Source organism: Triturus cristatus, chromosome 4_2, assembly GCF_964204655.1.
Source record: "Triturus cristatus chromosome 4_2, aTriCri1.1, whole genome shotgun sequence".
Classification (NCBI taxonomy): Eukaryota; Metazoa; Chordata; class Amphibia; order Caudata; family Salamandridae; genus Triturus; species Triturus cristatus.
Window position 1 is genome coordinate 51,434,346 of NC_140586.1, and position 20,550 is coordinate 51,454,895.

A 20,550-nucleotide genomic window follows, 5' to 3' on the forward strand; every position below is an offset into this window, starting at 1 on the left:
TACTTCTGTTGTTACACGGTATGTCTTATTTAGTCTGTAAGCACTATTTTCTTTAATGAGATTCTCCTACTGCAGGCACGGCATGCTTTCCTGCAACATTCAGCGCGCCATGCCTGCTTTCACTTTCCAAGCAGCCCCGGACAATGGCGGCCGCTTCTTTGAAATGAAATAGGTCTCGTATTAGCACAGTTTGAGCTATTGGCATTGTAAATGAAAATGCCTTTTATGTATGTGTTACTTATTCAAACAGATTAAAGGCGTTGTCATAGACAATGCCAATAGCTTAAACTTTCACAAATTTGAGACCTATTGCATTGCAAATGCTTGTTGTAATTATCTGCTGCCCAGATAACAATCACACCACCTTTGTCTGCCTGCTTAATTATGAATGTTTTGTCCTTTTGTAGCTGTACCAAAGCCACTCTCTGCTTCTTTAGGATGTTGTTTTTAATGTGCTCCCTTTTAGTTCCCATCTGGTCATAGCAGATAACACTGTATGCTCAAAAGTGAGAATTTCTTTTGGAATCTGATTGGGGTATGGGCAAAAGTGGATTTATTTCTTAATCCAGACACTTCATTTGGCTTTGAGGATTCATGATTAAGGAAGAAGGCCTTGAGCGGACTTTTTCGACAAAACTCCAATGCTTCAGTTTTGAGCCTAACTAAATTAGTGTGTCTCACAGGGGCAAAGGACAGCCCTTTTTCCAAAATGCTCTCCTCAATTTTTAGGTCTCGCCTGAGCCAGCGCATGTGCTGCCCTGGCGAGACATTTAGTAACTGGGTTTTAAAAGTGCTGCCCAGAGGCTTTTTCCGGCCACCAGCTTGCTGTTACACGCACAAGCGCGCGCGACGTGCACAGCTGCCATCTGGCTTTCTGTAATGGCTCATTAAGCCTTACAGTGCGCGCGTGAATCCCCTCCCCACCTCCCTCCTCGTCAGCTTCATTGCTTTCACTTTTGTGCCACGTGTGAACCCCCTCCCCCCCTCCCTTCTCCCACTCCCTCCTCATCAGCTTCATTGCTTTCACATTCGCGCTGCACAGCCGTGTCACTTTCACGGCCGTGCGGCCATTGCTTGTTACACATACGACTGTGTTTTTAGTGGCTTCGTATACAGCTGTGTTTTCAGTGGCTTCATGCGTGCTTCTGTTTTCAGTGTCATGGCTCATTAACTCCCTCGTCATCCACACGTACGTGTTATGCAAATAAGGCCTTTCCTCCATAACATGCTATGCTCATACTAAGCTTGAAGAGCACAGAGTTTGAATCGCTAACTCAAACTATCTAAGGGAGTCACGCACTCCGGGTCTTCTCTTCTTACCACCAAAGACTGATCGTTTCTCGTTGTCTCCCCACAGTTCTCAGGTTCACACAGCAAGACGCGGGAGACCAAACCACCGCGCGGCGCTCCAAAGAACTCTTTGCGCATGCATCAAACTCCATCACATCAAAAAACGCTAGAGCGCCTATAGTGGGAATTTATGATGACGCGCAAGTGGTGGCAATTTGTTATCGTTAGTGAATTCGTGAACTTCCTGAGAAAATTCGAAAGACTCAAAAACAACCCCTTTAACTTTTAGAACTAATTTATGGTACGTAGCCATCACATTCAGATGTTATATTTCTTTGTTTGACGGTACCGCTGAGAACTACAATTCATACGCCACTCCAAAGCTTTTTCGAGGCTAGAGGACACACACTGGTGCTGTTGGTATGTTCTCTGTTGGGTTGCGCAGAGGCTCCTGACATATGTTGGAATTCAACAACTTCATGCCTTCTGTGTTCATGGTTTCTCAGAACGAGGCTAGGAACGCACAGAATTGTGTTCCGCCCCCAGGCGTCATATGTTGCCTGGAAACCAGACTGTGCCAACATCAACTGGAGGGTGAGTATTGAACTGGGTACACAGCGCTTCATTCGATGGGTGTCCGCACATGACACCGTGTTCTTTTCACGCGCTGCAAATTATTATGAGTTGAGATTAGTTAAGTGCACCCACAACTGAACTCTCTCTTGTAAAGCAAACTGTATATCGAATGGCGAGTAACAGTGTTCCCCATCACACAACGTTTAAAGTTGTTGGGGAGGGGGCGCTGATGTATGACGACAGGGAGCAGGGGCGTAGCTTGGGAGGGGGGTAGTTACACCCCATAATACATGTATTACTTACCTCTCGTAGCTTTATTTTCTGGTTCATGCTTATGGTAGGGTTTGTTTTCCTTCATGTGCCATGTGTACGCTGTTTGCCTTGTTTCTTCCTTGCATGGTCCTACACCGGTCCAGTTTGGTAGACCAAATGAGATGCAGTTGTCTATATTGGTCATGCAGCGCAGGGCAGCATGATAGAAAACCAATTTGGGCCAGCGACTAGCATGTAGCAAATAAGATTAATGTCAGCAGCGTTGCAGTAGTATCTCTCGGCTAACGAATTGGACTCCTAAGCAATGTTCCCTCCAATTTGTTTCCTCTGTGTGCGGCAGTGTTGGGTCTCTGTGCACTGCAGCCAATGCTATGTGCGCCAAGAACCGGACCGCACATATGGGGCAGTGACAAATATCAGTGCAAACATCACTCCAAACTTGTGCTTAAAAAATGAGAATACGGTGCATTCCACACATACAGTGCCACATGATGGCTCTTAAGGCAGGGTTTCAATTTACATACACACACCATGACATGAATTGGTTACACAGGCAAGCACATTTCGGCTTTAGAAAAGCACAGGACTCCAACAGTGGTACCAATATAATGTTTCAGTAATTATTCTCAACTAGAGCTCTGTTCACAGAGTGTGGAAATGTCTGGAGCCTATACAAGCTTGCATAGCTGGGGAAACATGCAGGGGGGCACATGTTATGCCCCCCTGTGTGCATGCACCCCAAGTTCCTGCAGGGCATGGACTTGGCAGTCCATGCCCTGCAGGAATTTGCTTTGGCGTTCCCATTTCGGTGCCTTTTTTATAGGTACCGCAGTGGGACAGCCGGGCACTTTGAGATCTGCATGTTGCACATTCTTTGCAGCAGGCATATTAACTCTCTGCTGTACCTTACAACTTGCACTAGAGAAAACTCAGAGAGTTATCTTGATATATTTATTATTGCATGAAAATTGCTGGAGTCAAGGAACATAGCAGCAGGTGCTAATACAATAATATACCTGCAAACACGGTGTCCCCCCCCCACCCACCTGAAGTCTGCACCCGGTACAGTGGCACCGGTCACACCTTCCTAGGGCTGGCACTGGCCCCGCGGCTGTGCCCTATTAACCAAAGAAATGCAGCAAGTCTACCAGGCACATCTTAAGGATTTTGGGCTCCCTGGGCCAAACCTATTTTGGGAGCCCCTGTTCAGAACAGGTTTGAATTTATGATTTAATTTCAGCTCTTTCTTGCCCTCTTAGGCCAGGTCACTGACAGTATACAGGCGCAATTGTCTGTATTCTAAATGTGTTTACATATAATATTCAGGGATAGTGATGTGTGTTATCAATTTGTAACACATCAGCAGTTCACTAATATTACTGCAAATAATATCTGTGACACACTCCCATGTCTCATGTTTGGTCCTATTGCGATCTAAAAGAAACCTTTTTATGGGTGTTGAATAAAAAATAAACATTTCTCTGCAGAATGGCAATAATAGACTCTCGCACATCACCCACCTTATAAATAAATTAAGGGAAAATGGTATTCAAAACAATTGGTTTAGTACTTATTCAAGGTCATCACGGCAAGACTATCGGGCGGCTCCCCTTAAAGGCTGGGGCCCTAGGCCAGAGCCCACTTTGGCCATGCCTTAAATCGTCTCTGAAGTCTCAGCCCTGTCAAGTGCCACGCATCAGGCCTTAGACTAACACATTTCAGTGTGGTGGTCCGTATCACTGCACTGAAATGCATAGTCTGGGCTTGTCAATCATTAGGGGCAGAAATGATAGTGGCATTCCGCACTTTTCTGGCTACACCGGCACAACGTTAGTAAAAAAGGTACTGCTTGCAGGCGGCGCTGGCGCAATCATGGCGCTCAGCTTGTGGTAGAGTTGCCGCTCTTAATGCTCCGGCTGCCCATGCTGAGGCGGCCGCCACCCACGGCAAATTCAATTATATTGGCGAGCCTGGGGTCCAAGTCTTGTGCAGTCACGGAGTCAGTGACTGACTTTCACTCGGTTGTGCAGCGACCCCGGGCCGCCAGGACAGCTGACCAGCCTGGAATAAGGAGGTGAGCACCAGCAAACTGAAATGATTGCTGCTCGCTGCAAACGGGTAATAATTGAAATAATTATCTTTCATTACAACAGTGAACAGCTGTCTGTGTAATTCGATCTAGACTACAGATGACATTTTTTTAGTTGATGGGGACGTTTACCCACAGGGTGTGGATACTTAACACCACTTTGCTTCGCTCCAGCGCTGCCTTAGTTGCCCCTCACCCAGCGCAAATCCATATGCACTTGTCAATCACTTTATAAAGAGCCGGTTGCAGGGCCCTGTCCAGCTGTACGCAACACAAAAGGGGGGGGAGAAAACGGAGTGACTGTCACATACAGGCAGAGTTCAGAAAGTTGTAATTTGCTTCCCCACCTACCCAAAAGAAGTCAAATGTCAGAAAGGAATACAGCCCAGACATCTGCTTACGGCCGACAACGTGGGAATGCCAATGTACATCCTCACTGGGCAGCGTGAGATTGTTGTGCCGTCAGCCTTAGCTGGGCTGAAAACAATTCACACGAAGATGACGTACGCTGGGCATACCTCGAAAATTCGAAGTTCACATAGGATGATATCGCTCGTAAAGGTACACACAGTCAAGTTTTTAAGCTTATCGGTTAAAATTCATCAGGTTTACATCACATTGCTGCAACAATGCTGCTCTGGCAAACCAGGCCCCCAGTAATTGCTGCTGCAGCTCAGCGCTGGCTGAGTTAAATTACAGGAAGACTGATGCCTGTCTTCGACCTCCTGACCTCGACACACAAGTATTCGTGCCCTTCTATTACTGGTGCTTTACAGCAGTTAAAGTCTTATTTGGGTTTATCATTGCTCAAATGCGTGTAATTTCTAATATTTCTATATTTCTCTCAGCTTCATTGCGTGTTTAGCTCGCGAGAATATGCCACTCATAGTTGTTGAAATGTCACTCGTAATTAGACCCAAATTTTGCTTCGAGCCGGCTCTCTGTCCCCTGCTTGCTCGGTCTGCCTTTCACAAATGAAAGGCAGCAAGTCTACAAGCATGACGTGCTTGTAGACTTGCTGCCTTTCATTTGTTAATAGGGCACAACACTGAACAGCCGAGCAGATTGTGTGCCTTTGTTAAAGTAATCATGTAAATCGCAGCGCTTGATGGGCGCTGCGATTAACATGATTACTTACAAAAAGGGACACAATCTGACCGTTTTCGCGCCGCACGCATTTTAAAAGCGGTGACGCGAAGGCCCTCAGTTCCCTGTGGGCGCTTTGTAATTCACAGTGCGCGCTCCACGAGATATAGGTGCGCGCCCGCCCACGCGCGCACGTTGGAGGGAACAGTGCTCCTAAGTAGTTCGGTCCTGGTAAAGTGCTTGGGTGAGATGATGTGGGATAGCAGAAGTCAGATTCTTTTACAGTGAATCAAACAAAATGACTGAGCTCTTGACTCATAACTGGCCTATTTTGTTGCTTGATAAGCTTCAACTTGAAAATTCTGCAAGCTTCAAACAAATGCTGCTCCTTCCTCGCTTAGTTTGATACCAGTTTAATGGGCTACAGTGATTGATGATCGTGAATAATAATTAACAATCAAAAAGCATGGCCCTTTTGTCAGCAGTTTGGTTTGCAGGTATGCAGTGAAACAAAGTAATGTGCTCCTAAGGTGTAATTTATTAACAACTGACCATCAATTAATGCAGGCGTTAAATGAGTTTTACTTTGGAAAAAGTGAGGAACCTACATAAGAGAACTCGTTTTACACCTCCAAAAATGTAAACATTTGGCAAGCTGGATAATGAGCACAGGGGCTAGAAAAGTAAGCATACGGTATTATGACACAAAACACGATTGAATATCTTTTATTCATTTCACGAATGGCTTTCACACGCTTAATTTCGATTGAGCTTCGGACAAATGAGGCACACGCTTTGATATTTGTGTTTCTATTCAACACTTGCATGGTGGTGTAGCATGCTTTACTCTAGATGCTGCACATTTAGGGATCATTCTTCCTAATTGCATTTCACTATTCTAAGGGTAATGAGATCACACACTCACATTCGTTCAACAGAATTTGTCCCATTATACTATCGGGCCAATCATTTTTCTTTGTTCCACTTCATTATTCAGAGGACTACAAGTACACACTATCCCAATCTTAAACAGGACTTGTTACTGTTTTACATTTTCCTTTACACTGGAATTACTCAAGATGTCTACAGACTTTTTTATTGTCAAGATACCTATGGACTTAAGTGGAGGATCGACAATTCACCAGCAACCCATTACATGGTGAGCTGTACTTTGTAAAACTGTTATCTATTACCCTATGAGTCAAGCACTACAAACAACCACCATGGTTTCATTACCCTTCAAAACATTTGCCTGGAATCTATTGTGCAGATCACTTCTCAACCTCTGGAAAAGCCACATGCTTGGTAAACTAACGCTCAAAAGAACGCAGGGAGGAGAGACTTAAAGCAAGCATTGACATTGAGAAGCTTCTGTGTGGCAGAATGAAGAAAACTACCATACTTTTTTTTGGGGGGGGGGGGGGGAACATGATGAAAATCTGAAAAACAGGTATTATCCGTAGTGTTGTCATGGCCCGCCTATCCTGGCAAGAGCAGTCAGGCACCCAGCAACAGAATCCTTATGCATTGGCATAGCCAATAGGTCTCGTTTTTGTGACCTTATAAGTATTTAGTTATGCAGCACAATATTCTTGGTGCGACAACATCAACCGTTGCATGGCTAAACACTTATAAGGTCCCAAAAGTGAGACCTATTGGCTATGCCAATGCTTGGCGTCAAAGGCCTTGTAGACAAATTAAAAATGGGAGATTTTATTGATTCTTGTAAAACTCTCAACGGATTGTCATTTCCCTAGGTTGACACTGGAACTGGTTTCTGTCTCTGCCTCTTTGTTGGCCTCTCCATAAAAATGCTGTTGTTGATTTTTTGATTGTGGGTTTAGATTAGATGGTCCTTCACCAGAGTCTGAATCCCCTGTAGAAGATGATGAAGTATCCAAAAAGGAAACAAACTTTCTTTTTGATCTAGCTTGAAATTCCGGTAAAAATCTCTGTGACTCTGGGCGTGAATAAAAATCGTTTTGTAGATATGAGGAAACTGTTTCCACCTTGAATATTTTTTTTTCTTCAGGATATGGGCATGAAGCTCCACCTTTTTTCCGGTCACTGTCCTTTGTAAATGGTGGCTTTTCATTGGTCAATAGGCTTAGTAGTGCCTCCTTAGTATCGCATTTTCTCTTTTTGTAACCTCCCATGAGGATACCCCATGGTACATGTGTTGCTACTCTGTACGTTTTAATTATAGCCTTGGAACACCATTTTCTTAACTGCCTTTCTCCTACCTGCAACAACTCCCGCAATGCTTTTTTTTTTTTATTTAACCAGCACAGCACGCCTAAGCTGATATAATGGCAGCCACACCTTTCTTTTTTTGTTAATAGCGATCACCGAAGCAGTTGCATGCCTTTTTTTTCTCCTATTTATTTACTTTTCCTACAGTGACGGCATCTGTGCTTTAGCTTTAAACATCTTAAGGTAAAGCATGAGTGCCGTTATTGCTTCAAAAGTAAAGAAACAGAAAAATCACTTTTTTTCTATTATTTACTTCTAAAACAATTGCAGCAATTTAGCTTAAGATGTTTTTTTTTTTATAATCAACTTCATTGATTTTCAGAGCAAGCACATTAACAGCACTGGACATTTGATTGCTATTACAAGCAATGACCGCATTCATCAATTGTAGGTACGTATAAAGCATTAGATAGGAGCATCCTCGCAACACGTCAGCCCCCACTCCCGCACGTAAAGGGTAGATTTTGCACTTTTAGATCAGCTGGCCCAGCCATTTGCCCCAGACTTTGTTGTATTTGGCAGGGCACCCTCGGGCCTCGAACAGAGGTTTCTCCTGTGCGGCACACCAGTCTACTCCCCTACGCCATTTCGCCAGAGTTGGGGGTTTGGCCTGCTCCCAGGAAGCCGCTATGTCTCGTTTGGCCACCACAATTGCTGTCCCAAGGAATGCTTAGTCTGCCCGTGAGCCGTCCAAACCATCCATCACCCCTAAGACAAGACGTATGGGATCGTGGGGAACCAGCCAGCCCAGGACCTGTGTGTGTTCTGTCTCTATTCCCGACCAATATGGGGCAAGGCGAGGGCAGTCCGGGGAGGGACGTAGTCCTGCCCTGTGTAAGCATGCTGGGATGATATAGGCTGCGTGGAGGTAGTATAGTTGTATAAGGCATAGTCTGGCTGAGGATGTGATGATTTTAGCAACCATTAGGGCGTCTCGCCAATCTTGGGCCCACCCACCCCTCCCAGCAGGTCCGGAGTGGGTCTAAAGTTGCCGGTCCGTTATAAACAAGGGTACGGTATATTCGGGAGACCCTTCTCCTTCCCAGGTTCCCCATCATAACCTGGGCTTCTAGAGGGCTGAATTCGGGTAGGGTCGTGCCTGTCGGGTTATGTGTGTTGAGGGCATGATGGAGTTGCAGGTATTTATAAAATTGTGTAGTGTGAAGAGAATAACCTCCCCTTAGGTCCTGGAACAACCTAATGTGGTCACCAACCATACATCGCCCAGCAGAGAGATCCCTATGCGATCTCATTGCTTGAACCCTGAAAGTGCCACCACTTCCCCCAGCCATGTACCGTGCCAGAGAGGCATGTGCTGTGTCAGTTGTTTGTCGCATCGCGTATGTCTCAGAGCCGTGCGCCAAGCTATCAGGACTGCCCTGGTTATTGGTTGGATCCATTTGGGTATGGAACACCCGTATAGGTATGCTAGTATTTGGGGAAATCCATGTTTCTGGGTTACGTCATGTATGCTGGGTCCGACCATCCCCCTGTGAACCAGTCGTGGATTACTAGAAGCCGAGTGGCCAGGTAGTATAGGTGGAGATCGGACATACCCATACCTCCATCAAAGGGTGGGATCCTGCAACGGGCATGCGCAATCCGAGGCCTAGTTCCAACACATAGAAATCCCCTAGTCACCCCATCCAGTTCCTTAACCCAGCTGCGTGGGAAGTGAAAAGTGGTGTTCTGGATGATGTACAAGAAGCGCGGGAGGATCATCATTTTTAACAACGCTATCCTCCTGAGTGGGTTGAGCGGCAGGGTTTGCCAGCGCTTGAGGTCAACTTTGGCTTTGTTGACCAGCGGGGTAATGTTCATCGCCCATTCCAGCTCAGGAAGCAGAGCGACCCACATCCCCAGGTACTTGAAGGACTGTCTCCTGATAGGGATATTGGACTGTCAGTCGAAGCATTCCCGGGAGAGGTGAATGGGCACCAGTGTCGACTTCCGCGGATTAAGGCGGAGGCCTGAAACGCTCTCAAAGGCTCGCAAGACCTCAAGGGATCGAGGGCCGGAGCTGGCCGGATCTGACAGGTAAAGCAGGACAGCCTCCGCGTATAAGGAGATTTTGTCACTGTGGTGGGGTCCCCAAGACCAGCCCTGTATTAGGCGATCGAATCGAATGAGGCAGGCCAGGGCCTCCATTGCCAGAGCAAATAAGAGAGGCGAGAGGGGGCAGCCCTGCCTGGTGCCCCTCTGAATTGGGAATGTCTCGGAGAGGGTTCCGTTGGTCAGTACCCTAGCTTTGGGGCTGGTGTAGAGGACCTTGACTAGGCATTGGAACCGATGTCCCAGACCCAACAGCTGCAGGACCTCCTCCAGATAGTGCCAGTCCACCGTGTCGAACGCCTTCTCAAAGTCGATAAGGAGGAGCGCAAGATAGGGCGAAAGAGCCTGACGGTTGGCCAGGGCTAGGTGGAGACAGCAGAGACAGTGTCTGGTGCTCCGTGCTGGCATACAGCCACATTGATCCACGTGGACCATCTTATGGAGGAGGGGTCGAAGTCTCTGGGCTAGAACCGTAGAGTTTATTTTTATCTCCGTATTGATAAGGGAAATTGGACGATAGTTCGCACATTTAGGGGAAGGTGGTTGGGTCTTGGGGATTACGACAATAGTCGCCATGTCAGTTTCTGGAGGGAAGGAACCAGTCTCAGCCACGTGGCGATAGAGGTGCACGAGGTGGGGAACCAACAAGTCCCGGTATGCCGCATAGTATTCTTGGGGGAAACCGTTAGGTCCCTGAGTTTGCCGGTCTTCAGCAGGGAGATCGCACCATGTATCTTCTCCGGGGTGATGGGGAGGTCCAGGTCAGCCACCTCATCCCCTGAGAGGCGAGGGAGTTGGATTCCCGCTTGGCAGAGCACATCGGAGATGACAGCCTCCGGTGCGCGGGCAGAATACAACCGGGCGTAGTAATCTGTAAATGCCTGTGCGATGGCAGGTGAAGTGTGCTGGATAGCACCGAGGGGTCTTGGACTTCGGGGATTATCCTATTAGCTAGAGGGTAGGAAATCAGTCTGTGCAGCAGACTTCCGTTTTTATCTCCCCAACCGTAGATTCGGGCCACAGATGAGCGCCACGGTAGCTTGGCCGAGTCCAGGGAGATCTGTTTGATCTCTTCTCGAGTGATCGCCAGTTGCCTGTCTCGGTGAGCATCGGGGCTTACAGTGTGGGTCGCTTCCAGCCGTATGGCTTGGGCCTCGAGGAGGGTCAGGCGTTCGGTTTGTGTCAAGCGCTTCGCGTGTACCTGACCTCTGGCCACGCCTCGGATGGAAGCTTTACCTGCCTCACAGATGGTACTCAGGGAGGGGACCGATCCGTGATTAGTGAGGAAGTAGTGACGTAGTTCCTCCTCGTATAGCCGTCTTAACCTCTTTGCCCTGCAGGAACCACACATTTAGTCTCCACACCGCCCGCGCTGCATCTGAGGTCCCACCCAGGTGCAGGAATAGGGCTGAGTGGTCCGAAATTCCCCGGGGAAGGATATCTATGGCAGACACCTTCTTGCAGTCAGGGGCGGGTAAAAATATCAGGTCAATACGGGAGTGCGTGTGGTGGGCCGCCGAGGTGTGAGTGTATTGGGTGCCACGGGGATTCCAGACCCTCCAGACATCACATAAGCCGAGCGTGGCCGCCCAATCTGTCATAGTTTAAGATGTTTAAAGCTAAAGTGAGAGTGCCACGATCCATTTGCAATGCAATAGCTCTCGCATTACTGAAAGTTTGAGCTATTGGCGTTGGATTAATATTATCAACGCAAATCTCTGAAACTTGTGTTCATTTATTAACTGGCCACCATCTCTGGCGCTGTACATGTCCCACAGACAGGAAATAGAGGAGGGTGAGGTTTGAAAATCAGTATCTGTGACTGAAGGGGAATAAATCGATTGGTAGTGTTACAATGAATATGATATCAGAGTCCAGTCCTACCACTGAATGTGTTTTGCTCAATGGTTACTTTTATCTATTTTTATTGGTGCCCGTCCCCATACACTGCATCCTCTGATGTATTTCTTTGTTTTTGTTCCCGCGTACTTTAGATCAAGGAGCAGTTCTAGGGGTGCTCAAACTCTCCCTGCTACTTTGATTTGCGGACGGTGCCTCTCCCCTCTGCAGCCTTTAAAGAGAGCACGTGCAGTAACCGTGAACATGTGTGGCCGCTTTCTTGCCGCTTTGGATGGAGTTATTGGTCTGTCCCAGTTGTGACCATTGCACTATGTAATCTCAGACCATGAGAGTTCCTATTGGTAAACTATTCTGGGTTTATAAATTGCAGCTATAAAAGTTTCAAAAACGAAAAGTTGCGGGCAGCTAAGAAACGCAGGGTGTCGCTTTGATCTTGAGACAGTGTTTTCGTCTGTGGCTTTGAGTTTGACTGTTCCATATTAAGTATTTGCATTACCGAGAGCCTGCACGCATTGGAGAAACAGCGCCCTGCTTCTCATCTCTCAAACGGGTGCCCTAGTGAGGCTAGGCAAGCTGAACTGCAAACACACTGCCAGAGGGACACATGCGATATTCATCCAATTACCTTACGCGTCAGAAAATGTGTGAATGAATGAAAGCACCACAAAACCGAGCAAGGAAAGAGTGGCAGAAATGCCACACCCACCTAGCCTCCCTGCTGAACCTAGGACAACACATCACCCTGAGCACTATGAGATCAGGGTGATCTTAGGCGGTCTGTAACCTGAGTATATCAAAGAGTACACATAATGACATCATTGCAGGCTCTGTGAGTCAGGGGTACAATGGTTGGGGTGATGCTAGGAGTCCTGTAAACATTTCATTGTATCTGCATAAGGGATATGTAATAACACACCACACTGTGCTTGTGAGGACAGTGCGATCATAGATGGCCTGTCACCATTGCACTAATGACAGGGGGAAGGGCAGGTGGGCCTCTGACCTGCGTGTGACATTACCGCTAGAGCTGCCAACTTTGGTATTGAGGAACCAGAGGCGTCGGCTCACAATCATGTGATTTGGGGCAAATTACTTGATATACCTGTGCCTAAAAAATGAATGTGATCGAGTGTAATCTAACTAATGCTCATGAAAAGTGATCCAGTACCTTCAGGTCCAGTTCCCCTATATAAAACTGCAAAAAAACAGGCATTTGCAATGCAATAGGTCAAGCATTTGCAATGCAATAAGTCTTGCATTTGTGAGAGTTTGTGCTATTGGCATTGTAAATGACAAAACCTGCAAGAGGTGCGTAAACACACATTTTGTACTTATAGTCCTTGCTTGCGAGAAGCAAGGCTGGCAGTAAAAGAGCCAGGTACTTGCTTCTCGTAAGCAACGACTACAGGCCTGCCAAGTACCACACATCAGCTGTTAGACTAACGCACTTCAGTCTGGTACTCCACATTACCGCACTGAAATGCATTGTCAAGCATGTTCATATTGTGTCTCAGCTGTCTACCGAAAGCTGCCTAAAAGTGCGGGACCTATTGCATTGCAAATGCTTGTTTTAATAGGTGTGCGGATGACACTAGAATCTTATACCTTGGTCAACGCTGTTCACTCCCGCCAAGGGATCGCTTTTGCAACAGAAACAAACATTATATTTGCCCTTTAAACGATATTGGAATAAGCGTGATTTTACGCGGAAGAAGGTAAAAAAAAGATGAGATATGAACATATTTGCATACAAAAGTTTCTTTAGCTACTTCCTGGATATACTATTGCCATGTATGTGTACGTGCGTGCTGCCCCTAGTCCCGGCAGACTCCGCGCTGTTCTAAGATGATTGCGCCCGTGGCTGGTACTTTCGGGGCCATAAGCATGGCGTTTCGATTTTGGCTGTGCCGCACCTCAGTGATGAGGCCGGGTCTCCGAGGCCATCTGAAATACTGTACTCAGCAGAGGCACCCCCCACATGGTCGCTCCACCCGAATCCCAATAACTTCAGACCACCACGAGTTTGTGTTTTTTATGGAAGAATTGAGGCCGCAGTTTATTAGGCATTTTCAACTTACAAGCGATCCTTTACACATCATTACTTTGTCCGGAGAGCCTGTATCCTTACCCCATAAGCTCTGCACTGTGCCTTGCCTTGCCTTCAGTGCAGCTCACCTTGCCCCTGGCGACCTATCCCCCTGGGAACGCAACCCTTCCCTTTCACTCCGGGCAAGCCTCTGCTTCCAGCCCGACCGGATGACCCTTTGCCTTCCGGTGCCCACACACTCCCGGGTAACCAGCCGGTTCCCACCCGGCCGGGTGACCTTTCACTTCCGGTATCCACATGTTTCCTTCCGGGCAAGCGTTTGTTCCCAGCCCAACCCTGTGCTTCTTCAGTCCCGGTGTGTACCCTCTTTATTACCTGGGCAAGCCAATGTGCTTCCCGCCTGCCAACCTGGTTGACTGTTCCCATACCCCTCTCTGCGAAGATGACCCGGTAACCGTTACCCCACTTCTTCCATGGCACAGGCTCTGCCCTCCGTTGCGTAATTGTTTACTTCCGGTTCACCAGAACAAAGGGGCTTGAGGAACTTGCCAGTGCCCACTGGGTCCTGACTGCCCCGTTTGCGGTCTATGCCTCCTTCCAACCTGTTTCTCGTATTCCTCTTGGATCGCTTTGTAAGTACCGCCATGCCTCGCTGGGAGCTATCGCTGCCAGAGAGGCCCCCCCATGCCATAGCTGTGGCCCAATTCTTGAGAACTACCAACAGCCCCTTGCATTCAATGCCGCTAGCATATTCCGTAGCAGGACATCTGTTCCAGTGTCTGACAGGTACACCCCCTCTGCCCTGTAATAGTGCGGCTGCCGCAAGTTAATCAGGGTGTGCCTAATAATGCCTAAACCTGCCCCCCTTAGAAATTGGGCCATGAGGCTGTTAAGCCTCTTCCTTGACAACTCCATGCTCTTTTGGGAGCGCGCACCAGCCCATACCCTTCTGGGAATGATCTCGGACCACACAACCTCCGTGTTATCCATGCTCCAGGCTAAATTGGTGAGATCCTTCTTTAACATGTGAAGTAGTTTTTTCCTCCCTATCACCGGAAGGTCATTTCCCCCTAGATGAATTACTAGAATATCCGGGTCCTTTGAGCGGGCGCGGAAATCTGCAATGGCGCTCCCCAAGTCTCTCCAGTGCAACCCCGGCTTCCCAAACCATCGCACCATTGTTCATTGTAAGGGGAACGTTGCATCCCACCCCACGGCGTGGGCTCTGTAAGCAGCCATGGATACGTAAGGGTGCCCGATGACCCACACTGTTTTGCGTTCTGTGGAGTAGAACAGAAAGAGAGAAATGTTGAGTTCAGTCTTCAACAAGCCTTTTATTATACATGTAACCTGGTGAACATAAGTGTATAAAGATCCCGACCCGAACCCCCGCAAACCCCTGCCTGTTTAATCCTTTAACTGCTGGGTGTTGGGCGAATGTAAACCCGGAACCTGTCTGATTCCCATCTTCCTATTTGTTTTATTGCTGTTGCCGACATACCCTCCTGGAACGCTGTTGAGGCTGCCCCAATGCGGAAGGAATGTGTAGTGTAGTGATGCCCCTGGAGCCCAGCCCTTTGGACCGTTGCTGCTAACACGCTTTTAAACTGATAAAGCGTTACTGGGCTCCCGTCTTCGTGGGTGAGAAGGTAGTTGTCGCCGTTGACACCCTCCCGTTCCTTGATGTACCTTGCTAAAAGCTTAACTGGGCAATATGAGCTGTGCCCCCCCATCCTCTTCAGTGTAATGTACTGTCCCCTTCCCACTTGATCTGTCTTAGAGTATCGCACCCGTAAAGTTGCCTGGTGTGTGCCCAGGGATAGATCTTTAACCAGCAGGGCCCTGCTGCTTTTGTCCCCTTTTGCTCTCGCTACTAGTTCGCTAATGCAAAAGGCCCCAAAGAAGGCCAAGGAAAAGGTGACTTGAAACAGCATACTTTCAAATTCCGAGTGGCAAACCAAAGGGAGGTGGTCCATTGGAATTTTTAGTGTGTTAAAATCAATTGGGGACCTGTGATCCTGTTTTTTGCTTTCAACTTTGGCCCAACCTTTCAAGGCTTCCTTAAGAACAAAACCTTTAGTGGGATCGTCCAAACCCTTTAGCTTAGCATGGTATGCTATAGCTGAAAGGTGCTCTATAACCCATGACCTAGATTTACCGGCTCCCCTTGCCCACACCACGAACTGTTTGACCCTCCATCCCAGTTGTTGGATATTGTCTGGAAGCTCGGAAACATCCGCTGTAAAGTTCCGAAACGTGTCCACACAATGCCGATACCGCTGTCTTGTTCCCACCACTAGAGCCTCTTCAGTCATACGCTGTAGTTGACCTTCTAACGCATTAGCTTCCAATATTCCTCTTTGAAGGGCGTCATTTCCTGCTGCGCCTCTGGCAATTCTGCTCGGAATCTTTCCCACTGCAAGCGAGAAAGAGGATCAGCTGCCTTGTTCTTAAACCCTTGCACATACTATGCTGTTATCTGGATATTATACTTGAGACACCCGCTCACCAAATGTCTTAGTAAACCTAATACTATGGGACATGACGCCGCCTGATTATTAATTGCCAGGACGGCTGCCATGTTGTCTGACCGGATGACCAGAATCTTGTTAGCCAAGGTGTCAGACCACAGTGACAATGCCAAAACAATGGGAAAAAGCTCTAGCGCTGTGACATTGATGGTGAGGCCACGTTGTCGCCATCCTGTTGGCTACCCTTTGGCACACCACTCGGAACCCAATATTGCCCCAAAGCCCCCTTGCCGGGAAGAATCTGTGTACAGTTGCATCCTCTCATCGGCTGTCCACAGCGAAGTCCATATTCTAACCCCATTGAAACCTTGGAGAAAAGACAACCACATGTGCAAGTCCTGCTTCAGCCCCTTATTTAACCTTACAAAGTGATGTTTCTGTGTAATGCCCGCTGTAGCCCCTGCCAGTCTTCTTGAAAAAACTCTCCCCACCTGAATGACCCTGGACGCAAAATTGAGCTTACCCATTAACTCCTGTATATCCCGTAATGATGCCTTCTGTTTTGCCAATACCTTTACAATAGCTGCTGCAAAGTCGTGTACTTTTCCCACTGGGAGGCGTGACACCCCTTCCACAGAATCCAACTCTATCCCCAAAAAAGTCAGCTTTGTTGTGGGGCCCTCTGTTTTTTCTACCGCCAATGGAACTCCCAAAACCTGCGTCACTACTGTGAAGGCTGCCAATGCACGGGCACAATCTGGGGAGTCTGCCCTGCCTACAAATAAGAAGTCGTCCAGGTAATGGAGATTTCCACCTACTGGCTGCACCTTGTTTGTTGCCCATTCCAAGAAGGAACTAAATGCCTCAAAATAAGCACATGAAACTGAACATCCCATGGGCATACACCTGTCATAGTACAGCTTATCCCTGAACTGGAACCCCAGCAAATGAAAACTGTCCGGATGCACTGGTAACAGCCTGAAAGCTGATTCAACATCAGCCTTCGCCATGAGGGCTCCCGTCCCCACCTGCCTTACCAACTCGATGGCTTCATCAAATGTTGCATACGAGACGGTACAAACCTCCTGGCTTAGCCAGTCATTTACTGAGTTGCCTTTGGGATAGGAGAGGTGGTGGATCATCCTGTACTTGCCTGCTTCCTTTTTTGGAATGATCCCTAGTGGAGAGATAATAAAATTGCCTAATGGGGGGGGTGTCAAACGGTCCTGCTATTCTTCGCAGCTGCTGCTCTTTTTGTATCTTTTCCGCAGCTACTTCCGGCAATTCCTCCGCTGAGCGAAGGTTCTTAGACGACCTGCCTGCTAAAGGGCCACAGAAGGGTATTTTAAACCCTTCTTTGAAACCCCAAAAAAGTAGTTCCCTTTCCTCTTCTTTTGGGTAATGATTCAAAAGTGTTGCTAGTAATTCAAAGTTTATTGGGGATGGGCGTTTGGTTACCCGGCCCAAACTATGGCTGACCCATGAAGGTGGCTCCTGGTGTACTTCTAACGAGGGCTTTGCATGCCACAACGGGATGGTCTCCGCCACACCGTGATCACCCATGTCGGAACCTGCACTGAACCCCCCAGGAGCAACTGCCTGCATTGAACAGGTGACAGGTATTGTCCCTCTGTTTCCGCTGAAGCAGCTGCTTGAATTTGTCTGCCACTTTTGGCGCTCGAAATGCCTGCAGTTGGTCCTGGAGCGGCTGCTGGTGCCTCCCCATGATCTGTCCCTGGCCTAGAGTTGATCCTGGAGGAGTGTGGGTTGTTGCCATGCCGCCCTGACCTTGTAGCCCTGTTGTCATCTGCACCACACCCGTTGGGAACCCCACCGCAGTCAAGGGCTGATGACCCCTGCCCCTGTTGAACTGTGCACATGACAGCCCATTGTTGGCCTATGGTAGCTGCCCCCCGGCCTGCATGTTGGAATTTGGAAAACCGTGCCCGACTGCTGGCCATGCCCCACCTGTGTGAACTGTGGTACTACTGCTCCCAATTGCTGGTGTAGCGTTTGTCCTCCACTTGCCTGTTGCTGCATGTGACCTATCCAAGTGGAGAGGACTGCTGTCCCGACCCATCCCCCGCTCCTTGATGCTGTGCCCCTCCCATCATCCCATTTCCCGCATAGGTCATCCCGTGTTGAAATGGCAACTGTCCCACTTGCTGCTGAGGGAAACTTGCCACCAACTGTTGGCTCACCCTCGTTTGCGCATTTGCCCCAGGATGTGCCTGTGTGTTTGCCTGCCAACCTTGCCCTGTGGGTGGTGCGCTCCACTGCTGTACCGCACTCCCTGCCCCCCCTAATCCCAACCCAAAACTTGCCTTAGACCCCATCTGGTCCATCCATTCACTCGCCTCCCTTTGATCCCAAGACATCGTAGGTGACTCTTCCAAGCGTTGGCAGAAGCTTCGATCATATTGCAGCCACCCCATGCCCCCATAGCGCCTGAACCTGTCCAGGATAGCTTGGTTGTACCCATTCAATGCCGGACCTTGCTCTGGAAATTTCTCCAACATTATGGCTGCCAGTAATGCAAAGGCGTCCAACCAGTTAATATTTTCCTCCGGCCTGATCCTCTTTCTATCCTTGCTATCTTTGCTGGGCCCGGCTATCCGTAATGTGTCTGCCCCCCTGCGCACATGCTCCAGTAGAGTGAAAATATCCAGGAATTCCCTCCTTCTAACTCTCTCTTTCACCTCCAGTGGGATATGCCATGCTTCTGACCGTGTTCCCTTCAGCCCCCCTGCCCCTACCCTACTGGACAGTGTTGTATTTGTATCACTGGCTTGTGTTACCTTTGGCAAGGGAGCTTTTTCATAAGCAATAGCGTCACCTTTCCCCGACTGAGCCGAAGCTTTCCTTCCTGCCCCCTCTTGTGCCCCTTGCTCTCTACACCCCCCTTCCCAGACTTGTACTGGGGACCCCTCATGTGTAACGTCCAACTTCATCCCTTTATCTCCCCCTACCGCCTTCCCATTGTTTTCGCCATTGTGTTTATGCCAATTATTGACCAGTTTTTTAATGACTTCCGTCAACTCACCCAAGGAACCAACTTCTGCTGTTAAAGCCACTTCCTTGCTTGACTGGGCTTCGTCCTCTCCCATTAGCCTACTTGGCACAACTGCCCGCAACACTGCTCCCGCTACCTGTGCGCGTGCCCCCGTTATTTCCTTTGTTACGTCCTCTGGTGGCATCCTTGCCTTTTTAGCTCCTGCGACAGAACCGCCCTTCCCCCTCGCCTTCTTTTCCACACCCCGCTTTTCACCTTGTGTCGCTGCATAAGTATGGCCATTAATTGTAAAGCCTTCCCCTTGGAAGTCTTCCATGTCCTTGCCTCGTCCATCTCCTTCATGGGCTGATGATTGCATTTGCGCCATTGCCAGCTCCCACCCTTCCCAATTCTTGGCCTTTGCTGTTGCTGCAAAGCGGGCCCAAAGCTGCTGAACTTCCTGGCCGCCACGGTACTCCATTCCTGGGATCACCCCGTTCGATCCTGCTTCTTCGTTCACCGCTAGTTCCAGGCTGCCGCCTTGAGACAGTCCCTCCTCTCCCATCATGCTCTGGCACGTCCAGGAGCACTCTTTTTCCCGGGCTGACCTAACATTGAAAATGATGTTAACTTTGCAAGCGGTGGCTGTGAGTACCTTAGTGTGTGGATACCTATTAACTCAACTATGGGCCCCGGCCTAGGGGTGCCTACCCCAGGTACCGCACCCCCCCCACCCCCCAGCGCCATCTTGCGGTGTTCCGTATCGACCGGCCCACTGCCAAAGGCCGCCTCGGTCCCCTATGCCACGGGCGAAGCCGGGGTGCAACAGCAATCCGCAGGTCAGCCACTACCATCAACACCCTACCCCAGCCCTCTCCAGCATTACTCCCTCTACCGTGCCCCTCATCCCTCCCCAGACAGCGCTCCCATCATGCTCCGGCACCTCCAGGAGCACTCCCCTTTCCGTGCTGACCTAAAATTGAAAATGGCGTTAACTTTGCAGGCGGTGGCTGTGAGTACCTTTAGTGTGTGGGGTAGCTATTAAACCCAACTTGTGCCCATGCACTTGGCCTAATAGGTGCCTACGCTTGGTACAGTACCCCCCGCCCCCACGCCGTCTTGCGGTGTTCCGTTTCTTTGCTGCGTGCCACCCCTCCTGTCTTTCGTAAACTTACCTTGTGATCCAGTCCCGACCCCTTATGCTTGTTCCGGCTCCCTTTGCCTAGTCCGTGACCTACGCCACTACTGACACCACTTTAGCTCCGTTCACTCAGCCCCTTCACCGTACGATGTACTTATTCCTTGCTCAAATCTACAAAAGAAACCAAACATTAGACTTCCTATTCGCACCATATGTACCTAAACTGTAGTACAACCCGTGTGCGCCGTACGTCCTCTATGTTGTCCCCCAAACCCATGTGGCACCGCTCCTCCGTGTGTGACCCATGAAATGCTCTATCATTCTCTTTGCCCATTTCCCAAATCACTACCACTCTTGTACTCCCCCCACCCATCCGGCATTGATGGAGGCATGCTGGGGAAGGGGGCGGAAGGGGTTAGG

The 20,550-nt window shown here is 48.8% G+C and overlaps 1 protein-coding gene across 1 annotated transcript; it reads right to left on the reverse strand.

Moving 5' to 3' along the window:
- Positions 1-14,840: 14,840 nt before the first annotated feature.
- LOC146832944 (uncharacterized) lies at positions 14,841-20,304 on the reverse strand. The gene is made up of 4 exons (XM_085599877.1): positions 20,165-20,304; positions 18,351-19,597; positions 16,521-17,174; positions 14,841-15,942 (listed from the first exon to the last, which is right to left on the reverse strand). Exons 2-4 carry the CDS (start codon positions 19,555-19,557, stop codon positions 14,942-14,944), a joined length of 2,862 nt encoding a protein of 953 aa, XP_085456003.1. The 5' UTR covers positions 19,558-19,597; positions 20,165-20,304; the 3' UTR covers positions 14,841-14,941.
- Positions 20,305-20,550: the final 246 nt, after the last annotated feature.